This window comes from Sodiomyces alkalinus (assembly GCF_003711515.1).
Source record: "Sodiomyces alkalinus F11 unplaced genomic scaffold SODALscaffold_9, whole genome shotgun sequence".
Classification (NCBI taxonomy): Eukaryota; Fungi; Ascomycota; class Sordariomycetes; order Glomerellales; family Plectosphaerellaceae; genus Sodiomyces; species Sodiomyces alkalinus.
The window spans coordinates 635,214-651,073 of NW_021167087.1; the positions used below are offsets into that span (position 1 = coordinate 635,214).

The following is a 15,860-nucleotide window of genomic DNA, read 5'->3' on the forward strand; positions in this document are numbered from 1 at the left end:
CCCCCTTTCACGCGTCTCTGCCAAAATACGAAAATAAGTCCAAACGGAATTTCTCGCTACACCAGACCGGGGTCAACGAAATTGCTGCCTCCCTCACCGACCCATTCACTTCCTCCCAAGCCAAAGGAAGAAAGAGTCTATCGCCCGTTTGTTCTCGATACAAACTTCTTTTGTTTTCTCCAACTCCCACGCCAATCGACAAACGCTGCCAATTTTTCTTTCCTTTTTTTTGTCCCATGTTCTGTTGATGTCGGACTCCACGCGGTCAACATGACGGACTCCAAGGGCCTTTTCTCAGACTGCGTCTTCGCCTTCGTGCCGAGCTCCTCCCTCGCCCCCAAAGATATCTCCGCCTATACGACTATAGTCGAGAGCAATGGCGGCACCGTCGTCGAGCCCCGGCGCGATGGATCGATCCGCATCGAGCAAGTAACACATATCGTCGCCAACAGCATCGACTTTGAACAGTTCACCGAAAGCCAGGCGTACATGATCCCCGTTGTGACTCTCAACTGGATTGCCTCTTCCATCAAGAGGGGTAAACAGGCTCAAGTTCGGCCGTTTTCCCCCGATCCGCGGATGATTTTTTCAACAGTCACCCTTACTTGTGCGGACTTGCCGACCATCGACAAGGAGACCATTGCAGGGGCCACCGTTGCTCTGGGTGGCATGGAGTCGGCGGATGTCACTAGGCAGACTACCCACATCTGTGCATTGTCACTCGATCACCCAAAATGCCAGACAGCCGTCGAAAAGAAACTAAAAGTCAAGATTGTTCTTCCACATTGGTTCGTTGCCAGCTTTTGTATCAGAATCACCATGCCTACGATCTGGCTACTGACTTTCTGCTTTCTTTCTTGTTTTGTAGGTTTGAAGATTGCTTCAAGCTGGGCAAGCGGATTGACGAGGCTCCGTACTGTCTTCCAGACCCTGAGATTCTCCGAGTTGACCCCGCTGCCGAGGTCGAGATACCGGAGGACAAGGAGGGCCGGCTTGTCGGTGCCACGAGCCCGAATCCCGACGCTCTCGTTCGAGGCTCCGTCCAGCCCTCGACCGTCTTCCGCGACAAGGCCGTCATGATATCGCGCGACCTGAATATCACGCCCAAGTCCCTGAATATCGTGAAAATGCGCATCACCGGCGGCGGCGGAACCGTCGTCGAGAAAGTGGAGGACTGCGACATGTTCATCTGCCAGTACCGGGACGGTCCGGAGTACATCAAAGCGGCGCAGCTGGAAAAGGAGGTCGGCAACTTGGCCTGGCTCCTGCATCTCATCTCCCACAACGAGTGGACGTCGCCGCTGAGACGCCTTTTGCACTATCCGGTTCCCCGCGACGGCATCCCCGGTTTCGACGGCCTCCGCATCTGCATTTCCAACTACGGAGGCGACGCGCGCATCTACCTCGAAAACCTCATCAAGGCCACCGGCGCCACGTATACCAAGACCATGAAGACCGACAACACCCACCTGATCACCGCGCGCAGCAGCAGCGAGAAATACGAAGCCGCCAAGGACTGGGGCGTCGAGACGACCAATCACCTCTGGATCGAGGAGAGCTACGCCAAATGCGAGATGCAGCCCCTTACGGTATCCAAGTACACGCACTTCCCTCCTCGGACCAATCTGGGGGAAATCATCGGCCAGACCTTCTTCGACGAAGCCAAGCTTCGGGAGAACTACTATCCCGGGGGAGGCGACGATGACCAGGAGGCCAACAAGTCTCCGCGGGCGAAGCGGAAGCGTCAGATCCTGGAAGCGGCCCAGGAGAACGCGCAGAAGGGCGGTCCCGCCGACGGCGTGGTGATCGGTTGTCAGGAGCACAAGGAGTTTGACGCTTTGCAGGACGATGCCCACGAGCACGCCGAGGCGACGAGGAAGAAGTTCGGCGTCGCGGCGCCGCCGCCCAAGAAGAACAACAACAGCAGCGTCTTTGCTACGCCGGCCCGGCGCCAGCCTGCGCGGGCGGGGAAGGAGAACGACACGCCGTCGGAAATGTCCATGTCTACGGGTGGCCGCAGCGCCAAGACCAAGGCCATGACCAATCTCCAGAATCTCGCGTCGGATATAGCCCTTTACGAGAAGGAGAAGAAACGGACCAGCAAGGATGGGCCCTGGGGGGGGAAGCGTGCTGCTGATATGCTCGACAGAACCAGAACCAGAGGTGCGAGGGCGTCGAGCCCGACACCGGGGGCTGAAGAGCAGGATAAGGAGGAGGCCCGGCCTAGCAAGAAGAGGAAGTCGTCCAAGTCGAGCGAGACGATCCGGGTGATGCTGACGGGATTTACCCGCTGGGTGGGACAGAAACGACGAGAAGACTCCGAACGGGTAAGTCGGTCTTTCGCGCTCTTTTGAGCGGGACCCATTGCCTTCCATTTGTTCTTTTTTTATCGGGGGGTTTTTTTTTTCGATTTGGTCTGCTAACAAACGCACGCCCCTTGTGCAGAGGAAACTGAGGGCCATGGGTATCATCATTGTCGGCGAACACCACGCATGCGATTATCTTGCAGCCCCGTACATCGTCCGCACGGTCAAGTTCCTCCGCACGCTTGCCAAGGGCGTCACCATCATCAAATCGGATTTCATCGACGAGGCGCTCGAAACCGGCGAGATGCCGGACCCCCAGCGGTTCGTCCTCAAAGACAAGGAGAACGAGAAGAAGTTCGGCATCCAGCTGGAGACGGCCATCTCGAGGGCGCGGGCCAACAAGGGCCGGCTCCTGGCGGGCATCCCCATCTACTGCACCTCCAACATCCGCAACGGGCCCGAGAGCTTCCGACCCATCGCCGAGGCCAACGGGGCCCAGTTCCTGACGTACAGCGCGCGCAGCGGCGTCACGATCCGGCCGACGACGGCGGAGGAGGACGGGGGCGCGCCGGCGGACCCGGTCTACCTCCTGACGTCTAACAGCGAGGAGGAGCGCAAGCTGTGGCCCAAGTTCACTGCCATGGCCGAGAGGGGTCATATGGAGGCTAGGATCGTGTCGGCCGACTGGCTGCTGGACGTGACCATGAGGCAGCAAGTGTCGTTTGATGAGAAGTACCTCGCGAGCGTGTTTTTTGAGCAACAGTCGACATGACGAGCTCTTTTTCCTTATTATTATAATCAGTGCCCTATAATTATTTTGGTCGTCTCTTTTCTTTCTTTTGTTTTGTCATTACCGGGACTTTTTTTTTATTTCGTAAGATTTTTGTTCTTTCTTTCTTTCTCTCTTTCTTTCTTGTTCTTTTTTCTTCTTTTTTCTCCTTGTCTACCTCTTCTTCTTCCGCAAGTATGACCCTTGTGCATGAACTCGGCGTCGGGAGCTTCGAGCGGGGTGTAATTTGATACGACCCGAGGGTTTGCTGTACTAACCAGCTGATGAGGGCTGGGAGTTAATGGTGATGGGTGTTGTTTTTCGGTTTCAGGACGGGAAGGACAGGAAAACATGTTCCCGGGTGACGCAGTACGTAAGAAAGTAGGGCAGAATTAATGATGACGGGCTCTTTCTTTGAAAGGGAAAAAAAAAAAAAAAAAAAAAAAAGGAAAGGCTGTGGGTAACATGCGCTATCCGGGACGACACTCAGAAGAACTTGACACCTTGAGAGTCGTCTTGTCCGAACACCTGCGCCTTGCCTCGTTTGGCGAGGACATGAAGGGCCTTGAGCAACAACTCGACATCAAGGCCGTGGAAGTCTGTACGAAAAGTCGAAAAGAGAAGAAAGGAAAGGCCCGAGTTAGTCGGGGAATACAAGAGAGAGAAGAGAGCGAGAGACATTCGGGGAAAAGAGAGAGAACCCAACGTACCTGTGCCCTTGGTCCCATCGCCCTCCGTAAGTTCATACAGCGTCATGACGACGCCCTTCTGCCCGGTATCGTCCACCCACTTCTCCACCAAGGCAGCCCACTCCTCGGGAGTCCGCCAGTACACCCAGACGAGGTCGCCGCCGTCTTTCCCGCCGACGTACTCGGCGCGGCCGTTGCGGCGCATGGCATCGATGACCTCGCGCGCGTCGGCGAGGGAGAGCCGCCTGTTCAGCCGGCGGTTGTGGAAGAGTTCTTCCGTTTGCGCCTGGCCGACGCCCGATGTTGCCGTTGTCCCGCCGGGCGGGGATGATGTTGTGGCGCCAGCAGTGGTGGTAGTGGTGGTGGTGGTGGTGGTGGTGGTGGAAGAGGGGATGGCGGCGCTGAGGGAGAGCTTGAAGATGCGGTAGTGGCGGCAGTAGGCCAGGATGAGGTCGGACCACTTGGTTAACTGCGCGTGGTGCGTTGTGAGGTTCGTTTGACGGGTGAAGAATGGGGGGAAGGAATATTCCCAAGGGAACTCGAAGGGGGTGGTTGTCGTCGTCGCCGTCGTCGCCATAATAATAGGTCGCTTGGCTAAACCCGGGGAGAAGAAGAAGAAGAAGAGGACGTGGAGGCGAAGTGAGAGAAAGGGAGAGAAAGAGAAACGAGACTCGTCAAGCCCTGGGATGCGAGACGCTGCGTCGAGAGAAATGGTCATGGACAGGAAGAGGAAGAGGAAGACTCAGATGTGGGATGCCAACCTTGATGGATCACGAAAGTCTGCGGGGGGAGGGGTTGGTTGCGGTACGTATCTGTACTTTTATGCGTACCTTTACCTCTCCGTACCTACCGTACCTTATTAATCACTCCGTACCTTATCCACACACCGCCCTCCAACGTCATTGGGGAAGTGATGAGTGATGAGTAATCAATAAACACACGGAGCTTGCTGAGATCATGTTCAGTTGAGGCCTCGTGAGATTCACCCCGTACATGTACAGCTCGACTAACACAATACAATACCACCGGGCAATCGACTTTCTTGAGATGTGTTAGATGGGCTCAAACTCCACTATACTGGCATAGGGAAAAGAAATATAACTTCAACTTCTAGAGAGACTAAAGAAAGAGACAAATACGGACAGACAAAACTTAACAACCCAACCAAAGCAAGATCTATCATCAAACGCCACCATCTATCACACGATCCCATCCACCCGCTCCGCCCTTCCCCTACTTCGCCGGACTCTTCGCCGGACCCTTCGCCGGACCCTTCGCCGGACCCTTCACCGTCACCGCCGCCTGGCCCGGCACATCCGGAACAACAAACTCCTCCTCCGTCTGTATCTTCGCCTTTTTCGCGGGGTGCCCCTCCTCTTCCCCTGCCTCCCCCTCCCCTCCCCCTTCCACCTCCGCGGCCTCCTCCACCAACTCACTCACCATCTCTGCCGTGTCCAGCACCTCCTGGTGCGCCTCCTTAGCCATCAACTTCTTGTTGGGCTTGTACGTCGGGTCTTTGGAGTGCCGCTTGCGTTTCTTGCCGCCCTTCTTACCGTCCCCGCCTTCGTCATCCTCGTCGTAGCTCTCATAGCTGCCCTCGCTGCCCTCGCTCCCGCTCCCGCTTCTGCTGCTGTTGCTGCTGCTGCTCCCCATAACATCTTCCTCCATCTCTTCGTCCGCGTCGCCAGCGTTCTTGGTATTGTTGTGGTCCAAGTCGAGGTTCCCGACCTCGCTCACGTCTCCCTCACCCCCCTCGGTTCCTCTCGGCTTCTCGGGTGTGTCATCTTCTTCTTCTTGCTGCTCCTCCTCTTCCTCTTCCTCCTGGACAGCAGATTTCTTTGCCTGGTGTGGCCCACCACTCTTCTTTTTCTGCTGTCCCTTCGTCTTGGGGGTACCCCCGCTCTTCCCCTTCTTCGACGCGCTTCCCCCCTGCGAAGTTGTCTTTGGACCAGACAACGTAGGAGTATTCTTCTTTTTCGTCCCTGGGCTTGGTTTCCCGGGAGATTTTCCTTTGGTGGCGGCTCCTTTGGTCCCCTTTTTGGGACCCCCGTGCGAACCAGGTATTGCCCCCGGAGCGCCCGCCCCGGGATTCCCTTTACCAGCTGGCCCTCCAGGTCCTCCACCGCTGCCAGTCGGTTTGTCTCTCGGATCATCCCCCGACTCGCCTCCATGTTCATCTTCTGCCCCGTCGTCGTCGTCGTCGTCTTCTGTCTCGCCGTCCAGCGGGAACGGAAGGCCCCAGTTCGCCTCGTTATCGGGGTGATTCGGGTCATATTTCCACACCGTCATCGTCCGATCCCAGTGGCCGTCCGTGGGGTAAACCGTCCCCTTGTACTCCTCATGCTTTGCAACCCAATCCCGCCGAAGCTGTTTCAGCTGTCCGGGAAGGTCCGGTTTGTGGATCCATCCTGTGCGGTTGGGCAGATCGTTCGTGCCGTCGGGGAATATCGTTACCGTTCCAAGTTGCTTTCGAACACGGCAGCTGCGAGCTGCGTCCGAGTGCGCCTATATTCCCAAGAGTCATATTAGCATGCTAGCTCTTCAAAGTTTCAAAATACATGTTTTTGGAGCTTACATCGATTTGCTCTCGCCACGACGGTTCGCCCGCCTTGACACCCGACTTCTTGGGGACTTTGCGGAGGCACCGGGAGCAGTACATGTCCTCGCTGGGCACAAAGTTGCCGTACTGGTCGACAAGAATATGACCATGGTCGTCATGTCCATGACCAGTGATTACTGGTGTGACCGGAGGAGGAGCTGGCTGGGGGGTGACCGGCGCATTCACCGGTGCGACTACAGGCGGGGTACTGAGCGGGGGGTCACCCTGTGGCCCCTGAGGAGCGTTGCCGGACTGATTCCCTGGTATTCCGCCCGGGTTACCCCATAGCCTCAGGGCCCTTTCAATCGTCCACTTCTGCGCTGCAATCTCCGCGTCGGTGGCAATGGAAAAGTCCTCGCTGCCGTGCGATTGTTTCATGTGCGTTGCCCATTGCTCGGCCGTCATGAAGCCAACCATGGCGCCGCATATGTGGAACAGAGGGCAGCGCTTATGGCGGCGGTCCAAGCCGACCTCCTCCGGATTATACAGCGGATGGTGCCGGGGAAAAGGCGCCTCGGTCGGTTGCGGCCGGGGCACCTGCACGTCGTTAGCAGCGCCCGGATTTTGCGCCACGAGCAGCGACCACAGCTCGAAGATGTGACACTCCATGTGCAGCGCCTGGTTCCTCCGGGAGGTGATTTCCCCTTCCTGGCCCGCCCCGTTACCCTGCCGCTCTCTGAACGACAGGTCACAGAAAGGGCACGCCTGGAGCGGTCCCGGTCCGTGCGCTTCCTCAAAGTGGCGGATAATTTCCAACGGCCGGAGGCCAATCAACGGGTAACGGCACTGCGGGCAGTCGATGGGCGGGTCAGCCTTGGCGTTGGGCCCAGGCCTGTCGTACCAGGCGAGGGGATACCGGAGACGTCGCGACGGACGCCAGGCCTTGGGTCGCACCCGGTTCTTGGCGGCTACCGGCCCGTCGTAGAGCGAGTCATGCGGCCGGACCGGCTCCGCCCAATACTCGGCAGGGTAAAGGTCGAACGGCGTCATGGACCCTTCGTGAACCTTGGACTGCGCGGGCACGTTGGTATCGCGGCAGGCCTTGATGTGTGCAGTCTTCTCAGTAATGGCTTCGTCATGCTCGTACTGGTCGGCGGCCGGTGCCTTCTCGAGGGGCACATGGCAGTAAGGGCAGAAGCAGCCGAGTTCGCCACCGAACCCTTGGCAGAGCGTCCGGTGCTTTTCGACGTACTCGTCGCTGAACTTGGCCATTGAAAGCCCGCACTTCGTGCAGTGCGGCTTCCCCGGGTGCGAGATACCCTTGCAGCCATGCGGGTGTTGGGCGTACGGCTCCCACCGGGCGGCGTCCTCTTCTGTGTTCCAGACGTAGTCGCCACAAGCCTCGCAAAAGGTGCAGTGCCCTGCGCCTTCGGCTTGCGGGACGCACCGGCGATCATGATGCGCGCGGTCAGCTGCGTCCGTAAGCTCTCTGTGGTCCCGGCCGCAACGGTCGCAGTAGTAGAACTCCGACTCCTTGGAGTTGGCCCTCGCGGGCGGCGAGGGTGCGATGGATACACCGTTGGGGCGGTTGACTGGTTGCTCGAAAATGGATCGCGGTTTTGCGAAAATCTCCTTCAACTGAGTTCTGATGTCTTGCTGGCCTTGGTTGCCAGCACCCGATCCCAGGGCTGACGATGAGGGGAGCTGTTTCTGCCGGACTTGCAGCAGCTGCTGTGACTGTTGTACGTCCATGATGGCTCTCAGCTCATCCCCGTGTTTCTCTTTGAAATGCCGTCGCCTCTGCTCGGGGGTTTGGTATTCGTACAGGGGATCAGGACACCAGGGACACCTGAACGCAATATGCTTCTTCTCCAGGTGCTCCTTGATGGCCTCGTGATCATCCACACGGTAGGTGAACTTGCACCCCTGGTGGCGGTACTGACAGAAGTAGATGCGCTGGATGTTCAGATTGCGCATTTCATTGTACTCTTTGAGCAGCTGCCGCTGCTCCGTCGGGGTGAGCAGTCCCTTGGACACCATGGGGACTCCGCTGCCTCCCGTTCGCAGCATCTGCTCCACAGGGGGGGCGTTGATGGGGATGGAAGGGTTATAGGTGCCCGAGTCGTAGATGCTGAGCGGCCTAGCCCAGGAAATTTCCCGGAGACTCGAGGTATTCGAGGTCGTGGGATCGATGTTGGCGGCCTTTTGAGCCTCGGCCTGTCGTCTGGCCTCCTCTGCCCGCCTGCGTTCCTCATACTCCTGTCTCAGTCGATTCGTCGAGGGATGTTTACCGTCGGCGATGTCTTTCAGGCCGATCTTTTCACGCCGCCACCCGTCGATCATACCATACCGGGGGCCCCAGACCGTTTGTGCCCCGTCACCGTCTTCTCTCAGGCGCTGAACTGTCAGGGGTCGTCTTTGTTAGAATACAGAATACACATACGACTGCGACTGGTCTGTATAGAGACGGAAAGAAGGGGGGTGGGGGGGGGGGGAAGAACAAAAGACTTACTAAAATCGTCCACATATCCTTCAGAGTTTCCGACGATAGCGCAATCGATGACCCGTCCCACGAGCAGCCGTCGAATCAGGGCCATCTCTGAGTTCTCCGTATTCTGATCGACAATAAAGACGTGAGACTCCCAGGCATTTCCCGATGTATCAGAATTCTCGTCTTGGCCCTGCCACAACATGATCTGCGTCTGGCTTAAGTCCAATTCGGGGCTACCGTTCGTGGAGCCCTCCTTGTATGCCTCGAGAAAGATGCGCAAGAACTCCTTCGTGCTGGACAATTCCTCCGGCAGTGGCTTACGACCTATGCCCCCCTCGGGCCCGAGGCACCGAAGGATCGAAGTCGTGTGGGCAACGCCTTGGGCGTCTTCCGTCTCGTCGTACAAGGGCTGGAGGACGAGGAAAAGGGCGGCATCGCCATACTGGTCGGCGTAGTCGCTTACGAACTCACGTAACGACCGCGCAAATTGCATGGTTGCCGGCCCACTCTTCTCCCTGGGATCCCAGGTCAGGGGCCGGGCAACGGCGTGGGGATTGGGCGTCCAGTAGTAGTCGACGCCGCGCCAGATCAGGAACTTGCGGATGTTGTCGGCGGGGAAGACACGGTTGCGCAGCTCCCTCAAACGAACCAGACGATCGCGGTACGGCGACTGACTCTTGTATAGCCCCTGCGTCTCGATATGTCCAGGCACATGGAAGACGACTTCGCCTTGTTCGAAGCCCTCACATGCCACGACCAGCTCGCGTGTCTCTTCGGGTGGGGGAGATATGGCCCAGTGGAGAAAATCCGAGCCCATAGAGAGACCGCTGTACCAGGGAGCCGACTTTTCCTCCGTGTCCGGATTATAGTAGCTGACATTGGCGTGCATTTTGACTTCTCCCCTTTCGGGATATCCGAAAAGCACGTCTTGGGCCGTCTTGAGGAACGGCATGAAGTGGTTGAAGGCGAAATGCCGCTGCATGTCGCCGGGGGCGAGGACTTCGCTAGAAGGCTGTCTCCAGTAGGCCACGCGATCATGTTTACAATCCAAGGCGAGTTCGATAACGGTGCCGGCCGTGGCGTCTTGAGGCTGATAATGAGAAGGGGCGTTTTCGCCGCCGCGATGGACGAACCACGCGTACTCATAGGGATCGTTTTCAAGGATGTAGTCGATCGCCTCGTTAGGGGCTGTCTGGTAGCCGAAGAAGCCGAGGGTCTTTTCGACTCGGTTGGTATCCATGTCGAATTTGCGCAAGATGACCTCGGCATTCTCGGTGGGACGTAGGCACAAAAGCGACGCGATTGCGGCTTGGGCGGATTGTCGTTGATTCGCGTCAACTTGGATACGACCTTGGTAACCATACAGAGTGATAGTGTGGCCCTCGTCCTCGTCCTCGTCAGTCGAAGCTTCGTCTTCATCGTCATCTTGTGAACCCGGATCTACCTGGTGTTCGTCCGAATCCGCATCTGCCTCGACTTCCACGTCGTCAGACATGGTCACATTTTCGGAGTCGACACCACTGGAAATAGAAATGGGTTCCCCGTCCCCGTCCCCGTCCCCGTCCTCCTCCTCGTCGTCGTTGTCGCCATCGTCATCGCCGCCGCCGCCGCGAAGGGAAAGACCCCGAGGCACCTCATTGGACCCGTGCAAGGTAGATGCGGGGACGGGGATTGTACTGAAGCCCGATTCCCTGCCCCTAAGTTCGTCCTTGCCGTAGTTGCGCTGGTCATGGGCGGTGAGGAAATGCAGGGGCGGGCGGACTTCGATCTCCTGGAGGCCCAGGTCGTCGTTGACGTCGACCTGATACCTGGCATGGTCGAAGAGCTGCGGCAGGACCGGCTCCACGGGGAGTCCGAACCAGAGCATTGCGAATTTGGTGGCGAGGGTGATGGTATGGCCACGGAACCTGACGGCAAGCAGCCTCTTGAACCTTTCCGTGTTCTCGGCCTGGACCTTGGCTAGGCTCGCAGGCACGACGGCGGGGAGCATGAGCTTCTTCTCGTGCGGCGTGAAGTACTCGTCCAGGACTTGGCCGATGGTGACGGAGGGATAATTTAGTAGTTCCCTGAATTCCTGTTCCACCGGCAGCCATTCGGGGTCGGAGGGTGTGATGAGAGGCCGGTGTCTCTTGTCCATCGGCAGGCGAGGAAGTTTGGGGCCTCGAGGCAGAGGTCCCGAGTATGCGCTGCTGGTCTGATTCATATTGCTAAAAGACATAACGCTTCATTGGCTTTGTTCGGACAATAGAAATGAGGAGGATCAGTGATAGGAAAGGGGGAGACGGCAGCACAGCACAGAATATTCGAATGAATGACTGAGACGAGAAAGGGAAAAGAGACGAAAGGAAAAGAAGATGCAACATGAAGTTGTGACTCGGAAGAAGATAATGGGCTTGGAGGACGCAGGACGCCCATATGAGAGAAGGGGCAGACAAAGAGAACGTCGGGTGTTCCTGTTGTCCCAAGGGACCTAAATCTGGGTGCAAGCATCTTTAGGTCCAGGTATTCCCAGGCCAGGCAGTGCTGGCTCATTGATGCTAAGCATTCATTGTTCTCGAAAGAAAGGAACTCGGTCTTTGCATTCCAAATGCAGATGAAGTACCTAGACAGTCAGAAGAGCAGATCATGTTTGACAAGGATGATAAGCCCCTTGCAGAGGCCCTGCATATGTGAGTATACTCAAGAGACGCGGGGCTTAGCAATGCCCGTACTATGCTTGTCGATTCGGCTCGCCGTGAGCTGGGAACAAAGAGACGAGGCCACTGGACCAGTCCCCAAGAGATGTTCGCTTCGCGTCTTGACAGCTTCCCAAGACCGGACTCACTCGAGCCAAGATGGGCAGCGGAGTGCTATGCGAAAGCCAGCCAGTTATCGTCCCCTCAGTCCTTGATACCACGTTTGGGATCAGTGTGAACGGCTCCCAAAGCTCATACTGCAAGCCAGAAAGATGACTCGGAACAGGAGGTATGGCTAAAATTGTAGAACAGCCGAGTCCAATAAGAGAGACAATAAGATGTGAGTATCTTTGTGTTCAATGGGCCATTTTTGGCAAGTAAAGGGATACGGCGAAGACACAATGATTACTGGAGATGCTGGCGGCGGTTGGTCTGCCGAAAGCTGCGTTTCCCTCGAGCTCGAGAACAAAGAGATCATCGCCCTGTCCAGTGACGGAAACGTCCAGAGTCGTTACTATTGACGGAACGGATGTCGGCCACTCCACATGATCCCGAACAAAGAACTTGAATGGCCAAGACTCGAGGTGTCGAGGTCAGAGAACAAAGGGAGAGAGTGTCTGGATACGACGGTGACGAGCGACGGCTCGCTCTCAATGCGACAGAACAGATGAGAATTGGATCGGTCTTTCCATGGATTTCTCTGGAGAATCTCGAATCCATTGAGTGATTACTGTGAAATTTGGTTTAGTGGTGGTTAGCAGACAATTTGACGATTTGGCGATGTGGTATGAGAAGAATGAAGAATAAAGGGAGTGAGGAAGGGAAGGAGGGAGGAGGAGGGAGGGAGGAAGGAAGAGCTGTGATGAGTAAAGGGAGAGCCATTTGATTATGTCATCAAGGCGCCATCCTAATTCTACAGTCACAGTTGGTGGCAGCTGGGAGCTGGCAGCTGAAGCCAATTGAAATCCGTCGGCTCAAGTTTGACCCGGGCACTTTTCAATTCATCACCTTCACTATCAACTTCCACCAACTACCACCCCTTCAAAGCACGAATAATCACCCACCTATCCATCAGCCCGGATTGAGCTGCATCGCACTTGCTAAGGGTTGGTCGCAACGACTCTCGAATGGCGAATTGAGTCATTCAGACCCTTCCCAAGTACCATGCCGACCTGACCTCTCGGCCGCCAAATTCTCGAATTCCCTCGACCGACAATGCGGCCACCGGCTCGATCCCTCCTCCGCGTCCACATCCTCGATCCGTCCGCCGGGCTCAGTCTCTGCAGACAATGCACCGCTCGTCAGCCTAGGATACAGGCCCTGTCTCTGTCGCGCCTGGTTCCTCGTCGAACCGCCACGTCCGTCACTTTGCCTCGACTGAGCGCCAACTACTTCCTGCCCAACAACCTCCTAGACCGCGTTCCCGGAGCCGCCGCGACACAGCGTCATGCCACAATACATAATAGCAACAGCAAAAACAAGAGCAAGAGCAAGAGCAAGAGCTTGGCAGACGCAGCTGTGGCTGCCACGAGTCTGGAAGACTCTGCCTCTTCAACAAACGCCCAGGAGACAACAACAACAACAACATCTCGGGTGAACGCCGACCTCCCGCACCGTCGACGTCAAGAAGCTCGTCGTAAAGCGGCCTCCGATGCTGCTGCTACTGCTGCTGCTTCCGCTGCTTCCGGTTCTTCTGCTCCTGTCGCCGACGGTAGCAGCGATGCTGCTTCCACCCCCCCAACACCCCGGCCGTCGGATTCCGACGTGCTCCCGTCCCAGGACGCCTCCTCCGCCCTCACCACCATGGCCGCCAGCCTCCCTTCCCGGTCCCTCCGCCGCTCCTTCTCCGCCTTCCTCTCCCTCGCCAAACCCCGCCTGACCGTCCTCGTCGTCCTCACCTCCATGGCCTCGTACGCCCTCTACCCGGTCCCTTCTTTCCTCACCCCCGCCGTGACCGAGTCGCCGTCCCTCTCGCCCCTGACCCTCCTCTTCCTCACCACCGGCACCGCCCTGTGCTCGGCCGCCGCCAACTCCCTCAACATGCTCTACGAGCCGGCCACCGACGCCCGCATGTCCCGCACCCGCAACCGCCCGCTGGTCCGCAACCTCGTCTCCCGCCGGGGCGCCGTCCTCTTCGCCCTCGCCACCGCCGCCGCGGGCACCGCCGCCCTCTACTACGGCGTTAACCCCACCGTGGCCTTCCTCGGCGCCGCCAACATCGCCCTCTACGCCGGCGTCTACACCCCGCTCAAGGCCGTCACCGTCGCCAACACCTGGGTCGGCGCCCTCGTCGGCGGTATCCCCCCGCTCATGGGCTGGGCCGCCGCCGCCGGCGAGTCCGCCACCGGCGACGGCACCTGGCGCGAGCTCCTCCTCGCCCGCGACGGCGGCTCCCTCGGCGGCTGGGTCCTCGCCGCCTTCCTCTTCGCCTGGCAGTTCCCCCACTTCATGGCCCTCTCCTGGTCCATCCGCGACGAGTACCGCGCCGCCGGCCTCCGCATGCTCGCCTGGACCAACCCGGCCCGCAACGCCCGCGTCGCCGTCCGCTACAGCGTCGCCTTCGTGCCGCTCTGCCTCGGCCTCTGCGCCGCCGGCGTCACCGAGTGGTCCTTCGCCCTCACCAGCTCCCCCGTCAACGGCTGGTTGATTTGGCAGGCCGTGCGGTTCTGGCGCTATGACGGCCACAAGGGCTCCGCGCGCGGTCTGTTCTGGGCCAGCGTCTGGCACCTCCCCGTCGTCATGGTGCTGGCCCTCGTGCAGAAGAAGGGCATGTGGAGCCGCGTGTGGAGGAGCATCGTGGGCTATGGCGATGACGAGGACGAGTGGGTGGAAGACGAGCTGGACGAGATGCCTGTTGTATCACCATCATCGCCCAAGACATAGAAAGGGGGGCGGGGGGAGGGATACAAACAAAGACACAAACAGACATAAAGGCGAACCAGGATAATGGAAACGGTTGCAAAAAAAATGTATTGTAGATCTACTATCTGTAACTCCATATGTTGCCCTCTCGGGGGGGCTTTTCTTTGTTTGGTGATTTTTTTTCACGCCCATTCCGGTCTGGAGTCCACAATCCATCCCTCTGCCTTCTCTGTATTACTCGAGAACAAAACAACACGGGAACAAAGAAATAAAAGATCATCAAATTGCCCCTTCCGAGTCTCGGTCTACTCCCTAACCCGGGCTCATGGTATCTAAAATGCAAATTAATAGTGATACATGAGATCAAGTCGTAGGCCTCCTAGCCATGGCCAGTTTTCTTTTTTGTCTCTTTCGCTTCGCTGGCCTCAGCAACTATCATTACACATGGATATATCGGAGCACAAAACGTTGTCATAGGCCAGTGAGCCCTCTCCCTTGCAAACGAAAACAGAACAAAGGAATGAAGATGTGTGTGCTGGAGTCCTGTTCCCCTTGGTCGACCTCTTCCTCTCCAGCCCCCAAGTTCCCTGCCACCGTTTGGGTTGGAACGCAAACGCCCTTGACTCCTAAACTCCAACCTGCCGATGCAGTCATAGCAATGCCATCAGACATTAAAGGACAAAGGAAAAGAACGAAAAAAAAAGAAGAAAAAGAGATCCCTCTGTTGTAAACACCGTCATGGAGAGAAATACAGTGAGAAAGAGAGAGAAGATGGAAGAAAAAAAAAAACAAGAAAACGAGAGGAAAAAGTGTTTCCCAAACGCCTACATAGGCGGTGGTGCACCCCCTCCCCTTCCTCCCCTAGGTCGGTTGATGATGGCATCAATGCCCATGTCGACGCTCGGGAGCCTCTGCGCGTGGGGGTGCAAGTACGGGCTAGGCGACTGCGAGTGCTGATGCTGATGATGGTGATGACCGGACGTCGCGTACCCTGCGGGGCCGGAGGCCGTGGAGGAGACGGAGCTCGTGTAGCCGTGATGGGTAGCCGCCGAGGCGTAGTAGTCGGCCGAGTGCATAGGGTGCATGCTGAAATGCTGCTGCTGCTGCTGCTGATGGTGGTGGTGGTGGTGGTGGGAGGCCGGGGCGAATCCCGCAACCGAGGCCGCGCTGCCGCCGCTGACCGAGTGGCCGCCCGAGGACGCCGTTTCGGGGCTACTGTAGGACGGGTCTAGGTCGTCAACAGGGGTTAACCCGATGCCGCTGATTCCGCTGTCATCGTCATACCCTGGTGGTAATGCCTGGCCGGTCTCCAGTCGTTCCCGTCTCGAGTAGGCACGCGCTGCGCTCTGCAGGTTCTTGAGTCCGTTGGACATGCACTGTTGCGTGGCGGAAGAGGAAAGAAGAGAGGGTAAACGGTCAGCCAACTTATCACACATAATGGTGCCCAGCAGGGGAGGGAAGAGAAGAGAAGAGAAGAGAAGAAAAAAAAAAGGGGTAGGACCGGAGGTCTTGAGACTTGGAACCGGCAA

The 15,860-nt window shown here is 57.6% G+C and overlaps 5 protein-coding genes across 5 annotated transcripts in view; 2 read left to right on the forward strand and 3 right to left on the reverse strand.

Annotated features, from left to right (window-relative positions):
* The first annotated feature begins 55 nt into the window (after positions 1–55).
* Positions 56–3,522, forward strand: SODALDRAFT_315036 (BRCT domain-containing protein). Its single transcript, XM_028609275.1, has 3 exons — positions 56–788; positions 869–2,327; positions 2,446–3,522. The coding sequence occupies exons 1-3, from the start codon at positions 271–273 to the stop codon at positions 3,076–3,078; spliced, it is 2,610 nt and encodes an 869-aa protein (XP_028464098.1). The 5' UTR covers positions 56–270; the 3' UTR covers positions 3,079–3,522.
* SODALDRAFT_335383 (ESCRT-II complex, vps25 subunit) lies at positions 3,499–4,465 on the reverse strand. The gene is made up of 2 exons (XM_028612442.1): positions 3,786–4,465; positions 3,499–3,674 (listed from the first exon to the last, which is right to left on the reverse strand). Exons 1-2 carry the CDS (start codon positions 4,339–4,341, stop codon positions 3,562–3,564), a joined length of 669 nt encoding a protein of 222 aa, XP_028464099.1. The 5' UTR covers positions 4,342–4,465; the 3' UTR covers positions 3,499–3,561.
* Positions 4,466–4,726: 261 nt separating this feature from the next.
* SODALDRAFT_352299 (hypothetical protein) lies at positions 4,727–11,231 on the reverse strand. Its single transcript, XM_028613589.1, has 3 exons — positions 8,816–11,231; positions 6,340–8,705; positions 4,727–6,269 (listed from the first exon to the last, which is right to left on the reverse strand). Exons 1-3 carry the CDS (start codon positions 11,010–11,012, stop codon positions 4,998–5,000), a joined length of 5,835 nt encoding a protein of 1,944 aa, XP_028464100.1. The 5' UTR covers positions 11,013–11,231; the 3' UTR covers positions 4,727–4,997.
* A 1,252-nt stretch (positions 11,232–12,483) lies between these two features.
* SODALDRAFT_335385 (mitochondria protoheme IX farnesyltransferase) lies at positions 12,484–14,653 on the forward strand. The gene has a single exon (XM_028612443.1). It carries the CDS (start codon positions 12,685–12,687, stop codon positions 14,350–14,352), a length of 1,668 nt encoding a protein of 555 aa, XP_028464101.1. The 5' UTR covers positions 12,484–12,684; the 3' UTR covers positions 14,353–14,653.
* Positions 14,654–15,155: 502 nt separating this feature from the next.
* SODALDRAFT_325651 (hypothetical protein) overlaps positions 15,156–15,860 on the reverse strand; it is a gene marked incomplete at both ends in the record, with an annotated part of 1,190 nt that continues 485 nt past the window's right edge. Inside the window, one exon of the mRNA XM_028609998.1 lies at positions 15,156–15,707. Coding sequence (XP_028464102.1) covers positions 15,156–15,707 — 552 coding nt within the window. The remainder of the gene's footprint in view (positions 15,708–15,860) is intronic.